General features: G+C 35.8%; 1 protein-coding gene across 2 annotated transcripts in view; it reads right to left on the bottom strand.

Annotated features, from left to right (window-relative positions):
• Nucleotides 1–17,333, bottom strand: part of LOC139744909 (arrestin domain-containing protein 3-like) — a 160,930-nt gene extending 143,597 nt beyond the window's left edge. For both annotated transcript variants that reach the window (XM_071655323.1, XM_071655322.1), the window contains exon 1: nucleotides 16,909–17,333. In XM_071655323.1, coding sequence (XP_071511424.1) covers nucleotides 16,909–17,058 — 150 coding nt within the window. In that variant the 5' untranslated portion in view covers nucleotides 17,059–17,333. The remainder of the gene's footprint in view (nucleotides 1–16,908) is intronic.
• Nucleotides 17,334–22,648: the final 5,315 nt, after the last annotated feature.

Raw genomic sequence — 22,648 nt, 5'->3', positions numbered from 1 at the left:
TGTAGGTAACCAATTACTATAATATTAATTACAGAAATATTATATTTCTGTTTATTTTTTTTCACAATGTGATCAAGGTACAAAATAATGTACGGTCAACGAAGTACTGTACCAGATGCATTTATTTACAAACAGAAAGAAAAATACAATTTGTGGAAAATCGAAAGATTTACAATTAGTACATGTAGTAGCCAATAACTGTTTGTAACATACTGACTAGATATTTGTTACATGTATACCATGGTGGCAAAACAATACATTTTTTTACAGAGAACAGTAGAGTAATCCTGACACAATGGATATTGTTCATGGGCAAGTCAAAGCTATTTGACTTTGCCATCTCATGGGAAATAAGAGTAAAAAATAGGCCTGTTTTGCCAATATTATAATTAAACCCTAGTCTATATCAAAGCATATTGCAGAAGTAAACAAGGACCTTTACAATTATGGAAAAAATTAATCAAAAGAAACCATTTGCTGATTCCTTTATGTTGATTCAACAGTAAGTACATGTATTGGACCAGAAAATTTTACGTGAATTTTTACTCTGTTCTTAAAACTATCTGAACTTACAATGAAAAGAGCAGAGCAAAAATTGCATGGTTACATTCAATTTATGAGTGAGTTATGTATTAAACACAACATTCAGTGTAATTTAAACGTTCTGGGTTCCTTTTTGTGAGGTCAAGCTCACAGAAACATGCATGGTAATGTATGAAGAAAGTAACATATGGGACAGTTTTGCATTATGCTTGGAATATTCTGGTACATTTGTAATCAAAGGCCTTTTGATGTTGTTTTTTTTATATAGAATATTAGATTTAGTGAAATGTTATTGAGTACCTGCTAAACAATGGGCTCTATGGAGTGTATTTTTGTTGCATAATTTATTTTATGGAAAAATCTTATTCACTCTGAAATATTTATCATTATTATTACAAATCACTATTAACTCTATCATAACCATTTTTATGGCATGACCTGCTCCAGTACTCCTTCGGTAGCAACATCAGTCTGTAATTTTCAAATGAATGATTAAAGTGCATGAAGATAAATTACAAAAAAGGTCAAAGAAGTCAAAGGTCAAAATTCTGTGTAAAAGTTTTGAAGCCCTCACCTAGTGCCATCACATAAAGCAAACGGAATCGAAATCGGGTTAGAAATGGCGAAGGAGTAGCATTTTATAGCCAATGTACAATACAGGTCAAAAATCAAGGTCAAAGGTCAAAGAAGTCAATGGTCAAAATTCTGTGTAACGTTTTGAAGCCCTCACCTAGTGCCATCACATAAAGCAAACGGAATCAAAATCGGGTTAGAAATGGCGAAGGAGTAGCATTTTGTAGCCAATGTACAATACAGGTCAAAAATCAAGGTCAAAGGTCAAATAAGGCAAAGGTCAAAATTCTGTGTAGAAGTTTTGAAGCCCTCACCTAGTGCCATCACATAAAGCAAACAGAATCGAAATCGGGTTAGAAATGGCGAAGGAGTAGCATTTTGTAGCAAAATGTACAATATAGGTCAAAAATCAAGGTCAAAGGTCAAAGAAGGCAAAGGTCAAAATTCTGTGTAGAATTTTTGAAGCCCTCACCTAGTGCCATCACATAAAGCAAACGGAATCAAAATCGGGTTAGAAATGGCGAAGGAGTAGCATTTTGTAGCAAAATGTACAATATAGGTCAAAAATCAAGGTCAAAGGTCAAAGAAGGCAAAGGTCAAAATTCTGTGTAGAAGTTTTGAAGCCCTCACCTAGTGCCATCACATAAAGCAAACGGAATCGAAATCGGGTTAGAAATGGCGAAGGAGTAGCATTTTGTAGCAAAATGTACAATATAGGTCAAAAATCAAGGTCAAAGGTCAAAGAAGTCAAAGGTCAAAATTCTGTGTAGAAGTTTTGAAGCCCTCACCTAGTGCCATCATATAAAGCAAACGGAATCGAAATCGGGTTAGAAATGGCGAAGGAGTAGCATTTTGTAGCAAAATGTACAATATAGGTCAAAGGTCAAGGTCAAAGGTCACGACTGAAATTCTGTGTAGAAGTTTCAAAGCTCCCATGTAGTGCTATTTAGACAGGGCTGCACACTTACCCATTTTTTCTACTGGTCGGACTGGTCTGTCAGACCAGTATGTACCCAGTTTTTCCATCTTTTACTGGTCCATTCCTTTAAAAAAAAATTACTGGTCCGACAGTAATTTTTAATTGTCCTGGGCCATCGGACCAGTGCCAGTGTCCAGCATTGAATTAAATCATTAAACTTAAAAAAATATGATATGACATAGATACTACAGTAGACCGTGAAACCGATTTTGAAAGAAGATAAATACATCATAGCGTAATCAAGAAAATTGACAAAGGTTTAGGAACTAACCGAAGTGAATTGAACATTGTATGTCTATGAGGTCATAGGTCGTAACAATGATGTACTAATATATGTCTATTGTTGTCTAAATTGCAGGCTGTGTGTCCATATAATCTGTAATCAAAATGCATGAAGATGCAGATGATAACTTCAAGTCACAGGATTAGGATTTTAAACACCAGCTGACAAAAATGGTAGGAAACAGTACATTGTAGTATTACAATGTGAACGCAAGGTGATAAAAAGCTGAATACTCAGTCTTGGCCAAAATAGGAGGGTATTTCATACAACAAGCCACCTTCTCTGCTCTGTGTAAGTAAGCAAGTAATCAATATCTGTCCTTGTAAAGACACATTGTCTAAAGAATGTATCAGAATGTTGATATATGACCATTCCCTACTGTTGGTGGTTTTCATACATTCCACAGTATCAACCTCAGACCACGCTTTCTGTTCAGCCTAACTTGTTTGTGTACACACATACACTTGTACATGGACAGAATTTGTTTATTTAATGATAATTAAAATTTTATTAAATATTATAAACCTATTTATACAAGAGGAATAGACACAGAAATGTATTCCTTAAACATGTAAGCTCAATAGAATTGTTTTTAATGGGTTCCAGAGCACAGTAAGAAGTCAACATGAAAAATGTTTCGGACGTACATAAAAGTTGTTTCGGACGTACATAAAAAAGTGTACGTCCGAACACATATTTTTTCATTAATTAGAGATAATTACACAATTCTAAAGTTACACATTTGAAAAGCAACAAAAACTTGCTTTGCATTGAGATTTTGCAGTTTACTGACATTCAAGTTTTTATGTAAGATTTTAAAAAAAGTGTTTTTTTGTTTCGGACGTACATTGAAATAATGCATAAAATAAAAGTAAAGAAGACAACATAAATTGTCACTTTCACATTCTCTACCCTATGGATATGGAAAAAGTGGTTCATTACCTTCATATTTAATGATGTAGTGAGTTGAAAAGTTTTGTTTTCTTTCACAAAAAATATCAAATGAAATAGTGGATTATAAAAGTGGTTCCAGAGCAGTTGTTTAATGGCTTCATTGAAATCACTCCTGTGACCTTGACCTTGGTTAAGTGCATTTCTAATTTACATTTTTGAACAGTTTGAACAATTTTCATCAAAATGATATATAATTTGTGCTGATAATTTCATTTTGAAAAATTGACCCTCTGGTTGACAAATTTATGGAATTGCCCTATTCCGACAGAAGTAGTAATGATGAAATAATAATAGATTCTTTATTCTGAAGGTTCGTTAACCGAAAATTGAATAAAGAAAAATGTCCGTAAATTTCAAAACGAAATCAGTGCGTCATTTCGAACGTTTTGCCAGTGAAATATGGAATAAAACTGCCCAAAAACAGTTGCACTTTTCTTACTCTTAGGGTTCGTTACTCCGACAGATTAATGAAAAAATAATGCTATATTCCTTATTCTGAAGGTTCGTTAATCGAAAAATGATTTTAAAAAATGTCCGTTCATTTCACAACGAAATCAGTTTTGTTATTTCGAACGTTTCCGTCAGTGAAATTTCAGAATAAAACGACGGCCCCAAAACGGTTACAGTTTTCTTTTACTCTGAAGGTTCGTTACTGCGAAAGAATAACGATATAATACTTTAGATTCTTAATTCTGAACGATTGTTAATCGGAAAACGATAAAGAAGAAATGAAAACGGTTACAGTTTTCTTACCCTCAGGGTTCGTTACTCCGAAAGAATAATGGCAAAATAATACTCTACATTCTTAATTCTGAATGATCGTTAATAGAAAAATTATAAAGGAGAAAATATTCGTTTATATCCAAACAAAATCAGTTTTGTTATTTCGAATGTTCTGCCAGTATAATTTCGGAATACAACAACGGCCCCAAAAGGGTGTTTTCTTATTCTGAAGGTTTGTTATTCTGAAGCAATAACGATGATAGATGATAGATTCCTTTCTGAAGGTTCGTTGATCGGAAAATAATAAAGAAAAAATGCTTGTTGATCTTCGAGCGAAATCAGTTTTATTTTGAACATTCATCTGTAGTACCGACCTTTGGTGTTGTTGTTGTTTTCGATTACAAACCTTCGAAGTACTCAGTAATGAATCGTTTCATTTTATGATTAAACAAACCTTCGGAATAATGACCATCATTACATTTTTGTATGATATTTCTTTGATGTCACGGCCAAACTACCGCAGTATACCCAGAAAGGAAAGTGCAACGATGTCCCGAAAGTTCTCGATCGCTTCTCGCGCATCTGCATGCCATAGGCCTACCAGGTGGTCGAGCAAACGGCGAGAAAGCAACACGGCGCGCGCTGTTGCGATGCAGAGACGGCTAATTATTGCAACAGTGAAACAGGAAAGGCCTAAAAGAAATCGGAACCTCCACCATCGGCACCTACTTCTCTTTCATTTATTATTTAGGAACTGCCGCTAACAAAAGGTATGGAGTTTCTGCATTGTTTCTGTGAGAATATGCCCCTCACAACGTTCATTACATCTCCGTGAAAATGTCACATTTAGTGGCATTCTAGCGGCGATTTATCTGTGTTGTATTGAGCATTAGCGAAGGCCCGTACCCACCCCCAGAACAGCGCGCATAAATGCCGACAAGCGTGAAGAAATTCCTGGCGAGAACCCTGTAAAGATCAGAAACTTCAAGTATTATAATTTGCATTAAAGAAAATATCCAAAAGAAAATAACTAAGAGAAATTTGGCTTAAATTTAAAATGAATGCACTGAGTAATTTTCAAGGTATGGAGAAAAAGCGCAATTTCTGTATTGAACAGTAAATTGTTATCATTTTCATCTGGCCTTTGATTTATAAGAGAAGCACTGTCAGGCAGAACATACATAAATTCAGCATGTACTAAGTTTCAAGATAACTTGAGCCACTTCTGAGATATGGAGAAAAAAGTAAGTTCAGCACTTTCACTTGATCTTTGACCTTTTGACCTTTGACCTTCTTGGCAAAAAAAAAAATCCCAGAGAATCTCTATTGGGTTAGACATGCATACATCAAGTCTTTAAAAAAAATATCCTGCTGGCATTGCATAAATATACGGAAAATAATAAGATTTTGAAGTATTGCCCTTGACCTTTGACCTTTGACCCCATGAACCCTAAATTTCCTAGATAACCACTGCCAGTCAGTAGATGCATACACTATGTTCCATGAAGATACCTTGAACAATTTCCAAGATACAGAGAAAAAAGTGAAATTTTAACATTTTAAAATTGGAGGCAACTATACAGTTCTTTTGTCACCATTTCTATTGATCATAATGACAACATAATTCTATAATTACGACAAATCATATTATGTGACTATAAAGGCATGTTTATTATAAGCAATTCCCCAATTCATGGGACATTAATATCTGAAATGGTTATTAGACAATGATAGTTCAGTAATAAGAGTTTGATTTCATAGATCATATGAGGCATATAATACATTCATTCTTTGCTAAAAGTTGGTTGCTGTTAGATACTCAAAGTCCAATAGCCTTTTTTTCAAGAGTATTTTTTTGTTTAGTCAGGTTTCGTAACTTATGCTTTGAAAATATCATTAGCATTCATACTTAGTCAACACTAACCAATTATATTTGTGATACCTCTTTTTAAATTTTCGTATTCCATCTGAAAGTATAAAGAAACTTTATAAATGTAACATTGTTCACAGTAGAATTGGTTATATGATGTTTCATAAAAATTATTTGCTAATTATTATGTATTTTTTCCAGCATGATTTACTTCCAATGAAATTATTGAGGGTCCAACATCGAAATGCTTCAAATGATTACCACTGGTTTAATACCGATATTTTGAAATTGATGGAGTCATTTACCAGCTCTAAGTTATCCTTTCAAAGTCTGACACTCATTTGCCCATAAACACTGTTACAATTAAATTCCAATGTCACTATCATTGTAACTCTGTGATTCTATTGGTTGAATGAATTCATTTTCACTACTTTCACTGTCACTATCAGTATCGGGCTCTGATTCATAGGTCATGGTGCCTAACAAGATGTCCCCAAGCTGATGCGGAATCATCTCGCAATCCTGTCCGTGTCTGATATTCATTTGCGCATGAGTTCTGAACCAAATCAAATTCCAATGTCCATAATGGTCATTTTCTGAGTGCGGTACTTGTATATGTTGAATTAATCCATTTTTACTCATGTCACTGTTGCCATACCAGTATCGGCTCCGATTCATCAGCCACAGTGACTTCCAGGATGCATGTCCCCAAGCTGATGCGGCAGCACCTCCCCTGAGGTCCACAGAGGTCGCATTAGATCTTCATCCTTTGTCCATCCATGTCTTTCGTTTGGGTTTGTTGCTACTGTAGCTTTCATATTCTTGTTTGATAATTGCATAGGACATGCTGCTCTAAAACCTTTCAGCAGGGCGGTATCATAGCCAGATCAGAGTTTTTTGCCTTTGTGACATTAGCCATTTCACTGCACTTGGACTGTAAAGAGTTTGGAGGGCATTCACCTTCTTCTGTTACCATACAAGGCACTGGTAAATCGTTCCAGTTCATCATCATCTCAGCTTTAACATTTCAAGATTCACCAAGCTTTGGAAATACAGCATGAAATGACTCATCAGCCTCGACATTGTTTTTACCTTCCCCTTACCGATAAGGCACTAGTGGTATTGCAGCCAGTAAATGCGTGGAGTCCTAGAAATTATGTACATACAAGGGCTGAATTAGGAAATGGGACAGCTGAGGTGATGGATGAACTGAAAATGTTTTGCTGTGCTTTGCATGGTAACAGTATAATTTGGAGGTGAATGCTCTGCGATTCTTGACAATACAGTCTAAGTGCAGTAAAATGATGTCACAAAGGCAAAAACTTTTGATCTGACTTCTCAGAGACGTCTCTGAACAGCATGTCCTCCGTAGCAATTATCAAACTAAGAATATGGAAGCTAGCAACGGACCAAAATGAAGATCATGGGTAGACGAAGGATGAAGATCTAATGCGACCTCTGTTGACTTCACCTCAGGGGAGGTGATGCCGCATCAGCTTGTGGACGTTCTGAAAGGCACCATGGCTGATGTATCAAAGCCCGATACTGGCATAGAAGCAGTGACAGGAGCAAAAATGAATTCACTAAACCTATACACTCATAAAATAACAATGATGGTGACATTGGAATTCGATTCAGAGCTCAAAAGAATTTCAGACTTTGAAAGGACGGCAAAGTGATTCGTTGTCATCCCACGAGTTCGACATCCACGAATTATACAGCAAACGAGTCGTACAGCCCATGACTTCGACAGCAGGCAAATAAGGCCCATGAGTCCGACAGTATACAAACAAGGCCTGCAAGTTTGACACTAGGCAAACAAGGTCCACGAGTTTGACACTTAAAGCAACAACCCCCTCCCCCCCCCCAAAAAAAAAAACCTCACAAGTTAAAAACGATCCACGAGTTCGATATTCACATCGCAGGGCCGTAAATGTGTTTTTCTCGTGGGTCTTGTTTATAACGCGTCAAACTCATGGGCCTGGCTTGCCTGGTGTGAGATTCAAGGGTGTCGAACTCATGGGCTGTAGGACTCACAGGCTGTATAACTCGCGGGCTCTATGACTCATGGGTTGTATGATTCGTGGGTGTTGAACTCGTGAAGTGCACCCAGTGAATCAGCATCATTCGGCTTCTGGACATCCATAAGGCACCATGGCTGATCTAACAAAAGTATTGACTTTATTAAAAGTTAAATGTCTACAGAAGACGTCTGAATTAAGATAATGCCTTATTTGTTTTGTTTTTTGTTAAACATGGTTATTTATCTAATATCCAGATTTAATTTCATTTAATGATATTACCACAAATAATGGATATTTAGATGTTTTAGCGTGAGAACTTGCAAAAAACTGCGTGGATTTTAAGTTTGTCAACCTCATGTATGCCAACTTCATTGTCGATGACCTGCAAGTCCATATTCCCAAATTTTCGAAATAAAATGAAAATGATGTTAATATTATAATCCTTACCATCGAGAAATTGTACATCGTGATTGAATCGTGACTCGAACTCGGGTCCTCCGATCGGGAGTCGAAAGTTTTACCCACTATGCCACAGAACCGCCAAGAACCCACAAGTTAGCATTCCCAAGTTAAAAAACAAACAAACATTAAAGTAATTTAGGTCTCCAAAAGTCCATTGTCTATATTATGCATCATGTACATGTATAGTGTCATTCCGGTGACAAGTTCAATGTGGATGCAATTTCTGAAGAAAATAGAGGAAAAATCATGTCAAAATATTATCCGTGCCTGATACAGTATTTAGAAATGTGCCAGTGAGTGCAGCGTAGTTGAGATAAGTGTTTTAATTGTGAAACTAGTTTTAAGCATTTATCTAAAGGGGAAATCCAGTCCAAATAAAAGTTAGGCCGATAAGAAAAAGTAAAATATTACGAGTTCAATGGTAAAATTGTGATCGAAATCGCATGAAAAATATGGAAGTTACATGACATTTGAAGTTTTGCTATTTTTTGAGGAAATAGTTCTTGAACGGTCAATATGAATATGCAAATGACAAAGTGAGCATGTCATCCCCTCACATCTTGCCATATAGTTTGTACATAAAATTTGATATTTCCAGTTTTTCATTCAAACACAATTATGCTCGAGGCTCAAATCATGATATCTAACATCACTATAACCAAGTTACATTGTATGCAACCAGGAATAACATCATTTGTCAGACTTCAATGACTGAAACATTGAATTTTCTTTATTTTTTTGTACACGATCAATGGAAAATTGTGAGGTTATGACATGGTCAGGTTACTCACTTGGATATTCTTATCCACTGTACAAGAAATGTTTTGCAGAAATTAGCAAAAAATAGTAACTTCCTTATTTTTCATCAGATTACAGTCAAATTCTTACCATTGAACTCGTAAGATTTTACTCTCTTTTTATCAGACTAACTTATTTTTAGACTGGATTTCCCCTTTAATCAGGATTTGAGTTTATTGCAAAGAAATAAAATGCCAGTAGAATTGAAAATTCATTATCTTGATTTCCTTTACTCTAAATTTATCGCTAAAATCAATCAATTGAAAATGAGATTTGTAAATGAATCCCTGCTATGTCGTATTTCTAGTCTTTGACGTCGTCTTCATCTTCGATGTCGTGACCAATCATCATCAAAAAGAACCATAGTCATTTTTGATTTCTCATTTTAAGGCAACTTTTATTCAATCAGGTGATTGCTGATTGTAAAAATTGATTAAGGTTGTGACTTTACATGATAAAAAGATTCGTTGTAACTCATTTTTGATACTGGACATCAAACAAAGGTATTTCGGAAGCTAATTTCCAGACACCGCGCATGCTCACTCCAATGTCTAGGGCAAGTCCAAGATAAGGTCCCCTCAGAAGGCAAAATTTCATCTTTGCTCAATATTGACATGTTTGGTATCATTTTGAAGCTTATGAGTTGAAGTTTTGATTTCCATGAAGGAAAAAATGATATTATGTAAATTTATGCAAATTTCAAGGGCTTCATTTGCATAAATGTGAAATAGAGCATTACGTATGGGACATTTATAAAAATTCATATTTATTCAAAGGAAAACAAATGATATTTGATTAATATGTGGACATGGGAAGTCCATCAAATAGTTTAACTTGGTACAAAAATTTAGGGATTATGCAAATGATTATGCAATTAGCTCGTGTCCTATCATGAGATGTCCCATACGTAACAAATTGAGATCATTTTTTTAGGTTTTCTCTGAAATTTCTAAGGTTATTTGAATGCCCATTTGGAAAGTTCTAATTTATTGTTTAGAGAAGTAAAATACCATAAAAAGAAGAAAAAATAGCAAAAGAAATATTTTTTATTAGGGAATTAAATAATGTCACGTATGGGACATCCCCCCATACATATTGCATGTAAATGCATGTAGCTAGCTGGGAGGGTCTCTCAGTACACAAATGGTCAATCGTCCTGAAGAAAGCATCCCAACTTTGCAGCTACTTTTGAGTTATAGACACTTGAAACAATACATGTACTTGACTGAACAGTTTTTAGAAAGGGGGAGGGGGCGATTGCAAAAAAAAAAAGAAAATGAAAATCAGCATTAAAGGGATGGTATAGTTTTTGCAGGAATGGGGATTCACTTTTCAACATTTTACGAGATGATTGGAAACCAATTATATGAATTATTAAAGAGTATACAATTCTAAGACTAGAGGAATTCAAAGTTTATTTGATGGAGATCCAATTTGAAATGGCTGAGATATTAAAAAACAAACAAATACAAAGTTAAATGAAATGGTCCTAATAAAAAATGTGACCCACCTTTTATTAGGACACCATGTTTCTGGATATCTCAGCCATTTCAAAACGGATTTTTGTCATGTTAACTTTGAATTCCTCTTAGAATTGTATGCTATTTAAATATTTCATAGAAGAAGTGCTAGTTATCTTGTAAAAGTTGAAATCAGAATTACCATCTGAACCAGAACTATGCAGTCCCTTTAAGTAGAGACCTCTGATTTAAAGGGTACTGAAACTGAATACACAAGCAGTTTGAAAAATTGCAGTTCAACTACAAGTGTATTGGGTACTGTCCACCACACAATGTAGAGCTCTAGCTACGTTTAGCAGTATTGTATAACACATGTATGTGATGATAATGAAGATGTTACTTCAAATTAGTGTTTCTTGCATCATTTTTTTTTTTTATTGCAAGTGATAAACAAATTGTCCTTATTCAGTTTTCAGTAGTAGCCATGACAAAAATCATGGGTATACATACTGAGGTGTGACTCGTACCAATGACCTGATTGCTAGACAGACATCATGTACAATGTATATCTACTCAATTACTGGGGTTCCATGCAGCAGGTATTGCATATTTATCAAAATTAATATTTCTCGTGTCAAGTTGTTTTTTATTGAAACTGAATGGCAAATTGTCCTTCATCTACGGAAGTAAACACTTTACTATTCAATTTTTTTAGTATAAGTTGTAACTATCCTGATAAAAATACAGGGCATACAAACTCAGGTTGGTCATAAAAATATAGAATATTATTTAAGATTAGATGGTAAATATATGGGGAATATTGTTCCCTTGACAATCTGGATTAGTATTTGAGTAATTTCAACTGATTCTACCTCAATAATTATGCACAAATTTGTTTAAATGGGTATTTTGCAAAATCATTTTGCAAAATACCCATAAACATGGTTCTCCACATACACTAAGCGAATGGGGTATAAGGGGCTTGCATACTCAGGTTAGTCATAAAAATATGAAAATACGATTGAATATGATTATGAATGGTTAATATTTGTGGAATATTGTTCCCTTGACAATCTGGATCAGTATTTGAGTAGTTTCAACTGATTTTACTTCAATAACTATGCAAAATACCCATAAACATGGTTCTCCACACACTAAAGAATGGGGGACAAAGAGTCCCATACGTAACTGTCCCATACGTAACACGTCATGTCTGTCTTTAATTAGAACCTGTAATTACAGCTTTTTGCCTCATGACATGAAACTTACCTCTGATAATCTTGAGTATTGTGACTTTCATCCCAGTGAGTTACAAGTTGTAGAATAAAATACTTTCAGAGAGTTTTGAGGTTGAAATTTTTTTTCAAAAAAACATTTTTCTGGTCCCATACGTAACAGCACACATTTTCTCTTCTAGAATATAATTCTGAATGTCATTTTTCTCCATTTTTTACCTGATTATACTTCTCCTAGATATCAATCACCATGATAAAGTTCAATATGATCAAAGGCCATTAACACTATTTTTCAGGTCGTAAAAGTCTCTGAATGTCCCATACACTGTACGTAACGCGCGCATTATCTTGGACTTGCCCTCTACAGAAGAAGATCGGATTACAATTAGGCCAAAATCTTTTGTTTTCTTAAAAAGGGATATTCATTTAATATCCAGACCAAATTTCAAGTCATATAACAAATTTTTCACAAAAATATACAAACTTAAAGGGTGAAACTTGAAAAATTGCACAAATTTTGTAAAATTTTGTTGAATTTGGTCGACATCGTTGCCCATTTCGTTGTCGATGACGACAAACTTGAGGGCTTATATTGCCAAACTTTGCTTTGCATCATATTTCCCATCTTCTGAGGAATCTAGAAATACCAAAATCTTTGGTTATCAACGAAAAATAAAGGCATTATTTATAAAGGCTTTATTAGGATAATACCCAAATGCTGTTGTATTCCCCCGTATTCGCGAAAAGGTCGTTCCGGAAGTGACGTCACAAAACGTCACGGGGCAGGTCTTGGGACCCAACTTTTTTTTTGTTAACATCACTTTTCTGACTCTCCAGACCAAGGGCTACATGGAAACAACAACGAATGTTACAATTGTAAGTGCAGAGGGGGTGCACGTTGACCCCCACTAGCCCATGGCCTATTACTTAGATCTACTGAGAGCTAGCAGTAGCCTGTGAAGAACAAAATACCTACACGTGTATTCCTACATAGTTCCAAGGAGTTTCAAGAGATGGAGTTCCAACTGGCTGTAATTATTCAAATAGTTGTCACTTTTCTATTGATGTACACAAGAAATCCACAGGTGCATCTGTGCCGTGGATGACGGGGTTTGATGCCATCGTCTTGCTGAGCAATCTGAAGATTCATTTTGAACGTTAACTTAATGTTGGCTACATATTGCTTGTTTAAAATCTATTAAATGAAAAGAAATCTCACTTAATGATAAAGCACATTAAACAAAGGTCATTCCTTTCCAGAAATTGTCTATGTGCAAAAGTGTAAATCAGAGCTGTACCACGTGAAAGTGTTCAAAACTGTACCCTCCTGGAAAGCCGGTTTTATCCCTTTTCCACTTTAAATTCTGACAAATAAAACTGATATGGAATAATCTTCAAGTATAATTCTTTAAATTACAAGTAATGTGCCTAAAGTTGGTACACTAAATAAGGGTTTTCATGTTCTAGTTCCAAAATAGATGAAGTCTGAGTGTATCTTTTGTGTATCACATTGTGTGTCAATATAAATGACATTCTATGCATATCATTTAAGATATAAAAATTATATAACAAATTTGCACAAAAAAAAAAAATGTTTTTTATTTTACCTTCTTTGGTGTATGTTTGGTACAGCGCGTTCTTGATTGGTACACACACATGATTTGTATGCGCTGTAATGCAACTTCATTCATTTGCACGCGTCAACATTATTTCTCATAAGAATCATGTACTGAGCTGTACCAATCATGGCACAGCGCTGTCTGGAGGCAAGACTGACAGTATTAGGGCAAGTCCAAGATAAGGTCCCCTTAGAAGGCAAAATTTCATCTTTGCTCAATATTGACATATTTGGTACCATTTTGAAGCTTATGAGTTGAAGTTTTGATTTCCATGGAGGAAAAAATGATATTATGTAAATTTATGCAAATTTCAAGGGCTTCATTTGCATGAATGTAAAACACAGCGTTACGTATGGGACATTTATAAAAATTCATAAAGGAAAGCAAATGATATTTGATTAATATGTGGACATAAGAAGTTCATCAACTAGTTTAACTTGGTATGAAAATTTAGGGATTAATTGGTAATGCAAATTAGCTCGTGTCCTATCATGAGATGTCCCATACATAACAAAATGAGGTCATTTTTTTAGGTTTTTTCTAAAATTGCTAAGGTTATCTGAATGCCCTTTTAAAAAGTTCTAATTTATTGTTTAGAGAAATTAAATACCATAGAAAAAAAGAAAAAACCGTAAAGAAATATTTTCTATTAGGCATTGAAATAATGTTACGTATGGGACAATGCGTTACGTATGGGACATCCTCATATATATTGCATTTTGAATGCATGTAGCTAGCTGGGAAGGTCTCTCAGTACACAAATGGTCAATCATCCTGAAGAAAGTGTCCCAACTTTGTAGCTACTTTTTGAGTTATAGACACTTGAAACAATACATGTACATTGTACTTGACTGAACAATTTTCAGAAAGGGGGAAGGGAAGATGGCAAAATACACAATGAAAATCAACTTTAAAGGGATGGTATAGTTTTGTAAAAATGGGGATTCAGTTTTCAATATTTTATGAGATGACTGGAAACCAGATGAATTACTAAAGAGCATACAATTCTAAGACTAGAGGAATTCAAAGTTAATTTGATGGATATCCAATTTGAAATGGTTGTGATATCAACAACAAAAAAAGTAAAATGATGTTTTTTTATTGCAAGTGATACACAAAGTGTCCTTATTCAGTTTTCAATAGTAGCCACAACAAAATTCATGGGTATACATACTGAGGTGTGACTCAAATCAATGACCTGACTGCTAGACAGACATCATACAACCCTGTACATCTATTTGATTACCGTACTGAAATTCAACGCAGCAGGTACTGCTTATCTGTTAAGATTAATATTTGTTGTGTCAAGTTGTTTTTTATTGAAACTAAATGGCAAACTGTCCTTCATCAATGGAAGTAAACACTTTACATTATTCAATTTTTTAGAGGTAACTTTCCTGATAAAAATAGGGCATACATACTCGGGTTGGTCATAAAAATATAGAATATGATTGAATATGATTATGATGGTAAATATTTGGAGGATATTGTTCCATTGGCAATCTGGATCAGTATTTGAGTAATTTCAACTGATTCCACCTCAATAATTATGCAAACATTTGTTTATGGGTATTTTGCAAAATTATTTTGCAAATACCCATTTATAAACATGGTTCTCCACATATTTGGGGAATATTGTTTCCTTGACAATCTGGATCAGTATTTGAGTAGTTTCAACTGATTCTACCGCAATAATTATGCAAAATACCCATAAACATGGTTCTCCACACACTAAATGAATGGGGGACAAAGTGGGGGACATCATGTCTGTCTTTAATTAGAACCTGTAATTAGAGCTTTTTGCCTAATGACATGAAACTTACCTGTGATAATCTTGAGTGTTGTGACTTTCATCACAGTGAGTTGCAAGTTGTAGAATGAAATACTTTCAGAGAGTTTTGAGGTTGAATAAAAAATGTTTAAAAAAACATTTTTCTGGTCCCATACATAACGGCACATATTTTCTCTTCTAGAATATAATCGTCAAGGTCATTTTTCTCAATTTTTTACATGATTATACTTCTCCTAGATATCAATCACCATGATAAAGTTCAATATGATCAAATGCCATTAACACTATTTTTCAGGTCATAAAAGTCTCTGAATGTCCCAAACGAAACGCGCGTGTTATCTTCGACTTGCCTATTAATGTAACTATCTCTGTGCATGTGAGCTCACTAGTCACTTGTAATCTGGCTGCTGTTGATTGAACATCATGACCAACTGCACTTGCTCACCATTCAGTGCGGGCGCAACAACTGGTGCGGTCCAAAATGAGGACGTCTTAACTCGCCTGCTAATTTCCAGCTTGAAATTTAGATTCTAGTTTGGCAAGAGGTCATGAAGATCAAAAACTTTTTGTGAAGGTTTACATGTACTAGTCTTTGCTGCCCTGTTTACTGTGAATTTGAAGAGGTATAACAGGCTGCATCTTTCAAACATGATGTCACATGATGTAGATCATGCTCTAGCCTCTAGGATCTCCTCTACATAGGGGTTCCATGAGGATGTGAATTATCTATTGGCTTCAGTGTGTCAAAGAATACTAGGCTGTACCAATCATGGGCTCATTACTCATCAGATTAGTGGCTGGGCATGGCCAGTCAAGTAATTTTCATTTTGATTTTTGATTTTCATCATTTTTTGTGAAATTTTTATTCGAGCGCATCCCCGTGTCTCTACCATTATTTATCACCTATCTTTTATAAGTAGGGATGGCGAAAAAAAATTACCATCACAAAGACATAGATCCTAGATCGAAGTATCTTCCTCAGAAAGTGGCTGATGATTATGCAATGAGACTATCTGCGCGGCAGATGCCACATGCTTCAAATACTTACGAGTGGCGGCATTGAACATGGAGGGCATTTCACACAAGATTGAACTTAAAATTTATATTATTTTAAGATTGACTAAATATTATGGTATGCTGTGTGTGTCTTCAATGTTGCTCAACATTCTATTAAATAAAAATGAAGATTTTGGAGACCTTTTTCATGTAGGGCCTAACGTTAGGGCCTAACCGTTGGCGTTAGACATTCTCATCTAGTCTAGATCTAGCTGGACTCTAGACCAGTAGTACAAGAATAAAGATAACATAAATATCAATGGATATTCTGTAAACTTTACCGGTAAAGATAGACTCTACTGATAATTTGAAGTGGATGATGATTTAAACGTTAGCCTAAATGAAATTGAACAGGGAAACCAGTGACATATCATAATTTTAGTCAATCTTAAATTAAGTTCGACTTCATGAAACATCATGAAACACCCCCACCCTGGCTTCAAAGAAAATACGACAGTTGTGACTCCATCCATGCCTTTCTTGAACCTCCTTGCTAGTTCTTAAACTTCTAACATTTATAGGTCAAGACAATCTCACCTTTGCCAGACCACGCATATATATTCGAATTCCTCGCATTTTCATGTCCCCTCGCAGGTCAACAGCGACATGTCCGGATACAAATTCGCCAGCAGAATAGACTGTCTTGTTGTTGTCCAGCACAACGTGAAAGTCCTTTAGTTTCACCATATTGCATTAGCACAGCAATGGGATTGCCGCGGCGTGCGAACGGATACAGAATCTGATGAGTGATGACCTCTTGTTTCCTACGACTCGAAGCCAAACCCAAAGGAAAGTTCCTATCATAACATGTGATCTGAAGAAGTCCCCATGAGATAACCAGCTATTCCTCTGATCATATGTTATCTAATATCTGCCGTATATACATTTTCTTCAGCCTATCAACTTGGTCCATCTTTACAATAGATTCTCTAACATTTTCAAACGCTACACACTCGGCTTGATCTCGGGATTCTCGGCAGCTAGCTACCGGCTATACGTGTATACGTACCGAGACGTACACAATGCGATCGCAAGCAAAGAGTATAGAAGCGCGTGCGCTACTCTTTGACAGCATGCAAAATTGACCTAACCTTGTACGCGCGCTGTGGGTGGATGTGTAGCTAACAACGAGCTACTACTGAGCCCGCATTGAAGTCAGCCGGAATCGCGTGTAAAGTCTATGCTGTACATAAAGTCTATTTTGCGCAGTTGTATGGAACGCTCATGGGTGAGGAGCCTTTTGGGTAAACGTACGTAACAACGTAACGTCGTCGTCGACGTTTAAAAAATGTTTTTATTTGGTTCGCTACGTCTCCGTCATCGGTTTCTTTATCATGGATATTCATGAATATTTATGAATATTCAAATAAGAAAATCCAAAATTTGAAAAAATAGATAAAAGACATTGAAATCTAAAGTATTTATGCTGGGTTCAAACTTTCTGTGTTATAAGTTGTGCCTATACGTTATTGTTCAGTTATTCACAATTTCAAATTGTGTAACTAGTATGGCAAAGAGGTATTTTAGGCCTGATTAAGATATATGTGATTTGATTTTAGTGACCATTACAACTTTTTTTTTTTTTTTTGCCGGTATATAAAGGAATGTGATACATACATCAACTGGCTGTCATACACACATCACTAGCTGTCATCGGTGGCGGACGTATCTCTTCACCTCTCCGCCTCTCTCCGCCTCTCTCCTCACGTGGACCTCTTCTTCTTCTTCTTCTTCTTCTTCTTCTTCTGATTAAGTCTGCCTCCTTCAATAGACTGAAGATTCTTGCAGACTGGTGCAAGCGAGCGAGCGATACGGGTGAAGGCTGAGCCGGGTTTTTGATGAGTACCTCTTTGGATAATTAGAAGATAATGTTAGATTAATGAATACTAGGATAATTCATAAATAAAATTTGTGTAATTTACAGTAGTTTTTCTCTGGGGCACCTGCGCCCCTGAATACCTTTGTCTGTCTATGCTGTTTTTCTTTTCTTTTTTTCTCTCTCTCTCTCCCTACTCTTTAGTTGTGTTTTCCGTGATACACACGGTTCTGTTTCATTTACTCATCGGTGTCTGAGTGATACATCTCATCGTGTTTCCTCTCCCGATACCTTTCCATTCCTTGTATCACACTTACCCTCCGCTTAGCAATTTGCTACGCTTACATAATCATACTGTATATTCTTTAAGCGTACTTTGATTTTTGTTGAATTTGTAATGGTACTTCTGCCTGTACACGATTTATTCCTCATATCTTCTGTTTGTATTGATTGTCTGCATACTTATACACGATTTATTCCTCATATCTTTATTTGTATCGATTATCTGCAAACCAATACACGATCTATTCCTCATATCTTTGTTTGTATCGATTCTGCATACTCGTCACTGTATTAGCATACACACTGGTATAGATATTAATTTTCCGGTATACTAGTGCGCTTAGAAACATCGGTATTAAGCGCCTTATAAATGTATTGTATTATTATTATTATTATTATTATTACAGCAGTCTTTTAATTTCATTAATATCTTTTTCGCAGGCTGAGGTGGGGAACTTTCCATCACACCCCGCATTGCTGGTTTTTTTTTTTTGTGTGTGTGTATTATCATACCATTTCTGCAGTTTCTGCAGTCTTTTTTTTTTCTCTCTTCTCTTCTAGTTTCCAGTTGAGCGCGGTATATACCTACAACGCTCCCTTTATATCTTTTCCCACTGGTTTCCATAGTTTTCACTACATACCCACAGGCAGGCCCGTAGCCAGGGGGGGTGCGTCGGGTGCGTACGCACCCCCCCCCCCCCCCCAAATTCTGAAAGGTCCACTTTTTCATAATAACGGTTTTTAGCAATTCTCAAGATAACAATCCAAATAAATATAAAGACACATTATATGCTACGTAAATGTGGAAGAGTACGTTTAACAATGTTAAAAGTAATTGTACGAAACCCTTTTGTTGTATGAACCATCGGATCGTCCCCATGCACACAAACACAAATGTTATGTATCAATTATTTTGTGCGAGCTATTATTATATTGGCACTGCATGCCATGGCCCTTGGCGCGTGTGACCGGTGGTTTTTTTTTTCCACTGGCCGCCCGAGTACGTGCGATTCGTGGATGACATTGAGGTTGACACTTGCATTTTTTCACAGGAACAGAGGTAAGTGGATGAAAATCTAATAGCCTCAAGTTTACATATATGATAAAAATTAAAGAAATTTCCTCGAAATTACTATAATCGAAAACCTGAGACATTTTATATCTACGTCTCACAAAGATATAGTACATGTATATATAAGTACATGTTGGCATGATAATGCCTGGGGATAGATTATTATGTCAACTATTTTCCATTATGAATGCATGCTCCAATCAAATTGTGAAAAGGTGGTCATGAATTCGCATTTCTTACGAACGATCAGGAGAGACAAAACAAAATGAAAGGCCTGTCTTACTCCAGTTCTCTATTAGTTATACATTTTCTCATGTTGTGACAGTTCGATTGGTTCTCATTTTGAAGTGAGCCAAAACCTAAGAACATTCTCACTTATAATTTCCAAAGAGTATTATGCAGGCACGCAAACTCAATTTAGTTGTATTTCATTTAAATGTAATGGGTAAGAGGGTATGAGAGAGAATGCTGAGCTATGAAGTAAAATGGTAAAGTAAAAAGTTTGTCAGATAGTATTACAAAAGCCTGAATATTGCAAGAGCTCCGGAGTAAAAACAGTAAGGGAAAAACCCTATGTATGATAACATTGTGAGAGCGTTAGACTGCATTGTGACGCGTCGTTATTTAATTTACATTCTTTATTCATATTTTTCATAAAAAACACAGGTAATGAGCCGGATTGGGTTAAAATTCTCACTTACAGCTTTGTAGAAGTCTGAGTCAACAGTATCACACAGTACTTCAAGACGTATTAGTACAAACGATTTCTTGAGCCTGCACCGTTTCAGGCTCTGTTCTGGATACGGCGGTAGAAACTCATTCTTTTTTGTTGTTTATTTTATCATTATTTACTAATCTCTTTTCTAACTTACAGGTAGCGGATTTCTTTGCAGGCCAAATTCGGAAATGTACTGTTGATTATTACTTATACATTTTTTCATGTTGTGACAGTTCGATTGGTTCTCATTTTAAAGTGAGCCAAAACCTAAGAACATTCTCACTTATAATTTCCAAAGAGTATTATGCAGGCACGCAAACTCATTTTAGTTGTATTTCATTTAAATGTAATGGGTAAGAGGGTATGAGAGAGAATGGAAAGTGCTGAGCTATGAAGTAAAATGGTAAAGTAAAAAGTTTGTCAGATAGTATTACAAAAGAAACTCATTCTTTTTTGTTTGTTTATTTTATCATTATTTACTTATCTCTCTTCTAACTTAAAGGTAGTGGATCTCTTTGCAGCCCAAATTCGAAAATGCCTAGAGACAGCTAGTAACCATATATGCTACTATAATTTAATAAATAAGAAATAACCATTCCAGTATGTATCTTAGTGTGCACAGTAAGACAGATCAAATCAAATAGGAAAACATCTGAGCACTAAGCCTGAGGTCTGAATTTGCACTCAACTTCTTCCAATGGCTAACGGATGTTTAATTTTTGAATTTCACTGACCTCCAAATTTCACAAAGAAAACCTTCTTAGCATGATGGTTAATATAACATTTGACTGATATTGGAGATGTTTGCGAATCGGATCTACTACCTTTAATATTATTACATCTAAAATGATTATTTGAAAGTTCGGAAATGCTGGAAATATCCTACCACAAGGAGGCAAAATATAAATGGTTCACATTTACAATTCATTTTGTTTTTAAAATTTTCTTATTTATTTTCGTTTTTGACAAACTCGCATACCAACGGCTGATGTACTGTATAGTAAAGTGAATGTTTCATCTTCCAAACAGCATCCAATGGGATGGAAAACTCCAACTGAAAGGTGGACACCGTGACCATACTCGCTAAAGAAAACGCGTAATAGGGGTCGTTTTTTCTCACGGATTAGATGGAAAGTGTGATGTACGAGCGTATATAATCAAAGGGTATCAAAAAGGCCGAAATTTGGGAAAATGGTATATTGTTCAATCATGATGAAGTACTTCTTTAGGGTGCAGGAAACATTTAAGGAATACTTGTTTTTAAGGCCCGAAAAAATCATATGATCATTACTCGTCTAGGGGCCATTTTGAAAGTCCATGTATGAGCATGGTGTCCACCTTTTAATTGTCGCTACCCCTCCCGGGACAGTATCAAAGGACCGTTTTGTTAATTAACGAAATCCCCCCTTCCTTTAAAAATCCTGGCTTCAGGCCTCAACCTGCTAACGCGGGTATACAATAGAAAAAATAAAAGTTAAAACAACACCAGGAAAATCACTATTCTCAATTTTGCGGCGCGCTACGCGCGCAAATTCTTCTACAACTTTTGTAGTTCGGTCGTCCAAAGAATATATATATATATATATATAATTGTGTGTGTGTGTATGTGTGTGTGTGTGTGTGTCATCATTGGTATTGGTACCGAAGGTCCGTTTTTTTAGTGACCGCACCCCCCCCCCCCTTGAAAAATCCTGGCTACGGGCCTGCACAGGTCACTGTTAGGTGCACTAAGATCTGTACAGTTTCTCTATACTCCATATTTTATACACTGTCTTTCTTTCAACGAACAGTCACATTCCTTAGCACGGAGATTAGCCCAAATACTCACTGCAAGTTCCTCTGAAACTTTGCGGGAATCCTTTTCTTCCCTCAGCAATAACAATCCGTTTTCAGCACCTCTCACAAGCCGACGACCTCTGTTTAGCCTCCACGTTTTCTTCCTCGCACTTGATCCCTAATCCTTTCATCAGTGAATTAGGACCAATCTGTGCCTGTGGTATGGTCCTCTCCAGTGCACCTGTACAGTCCCCTTTTTCTCATTTTCTTGTTTTGTTGTGTTTTCAGCACTCCCATACAATCACTACAAGACATAAGTTCGGTTCAATCAAATCTATCAAAATATGGAGGACACTGAAACGGAACTTGACCCTGACCCCAATGACACTATATGTTCACTCCTGTCAAAAGAAAAAAAAAACGATCCCGAAAAGACCCTATATATATCACTCGAAGACAACGAAGATGAATTCCACACCCCTTCATGACCGTCAATCTCACTTTTTGTTACAATACCCGGAGTTGACAAAAACATAACTCAATCCAACCCTATTCAAGTAGCAAGAGAAATCAACCGCATATATAGCACGACACGTCGTACAAGTACAACGCC

This window comes from Diadema antillarum, unplaced genomic scaffold (genome assembly GCF_040938485.1).
Source record: "Diadema antillarum isolate AM-2024a unplaced genomic scaffold, OU_Dant_1.0 seq00001218_RagTag, whole genome shotgun sequence".
Taxonomy (NCBI): Eukaryota; Metazoa; Echinodermata; class Echinoidea; order Diadematoida; family Diadematidae; genus Diadema; species Diadema antillarum.
This window is presented reverse-complemented; position numbering and strand designations above follow the sequence as displayed.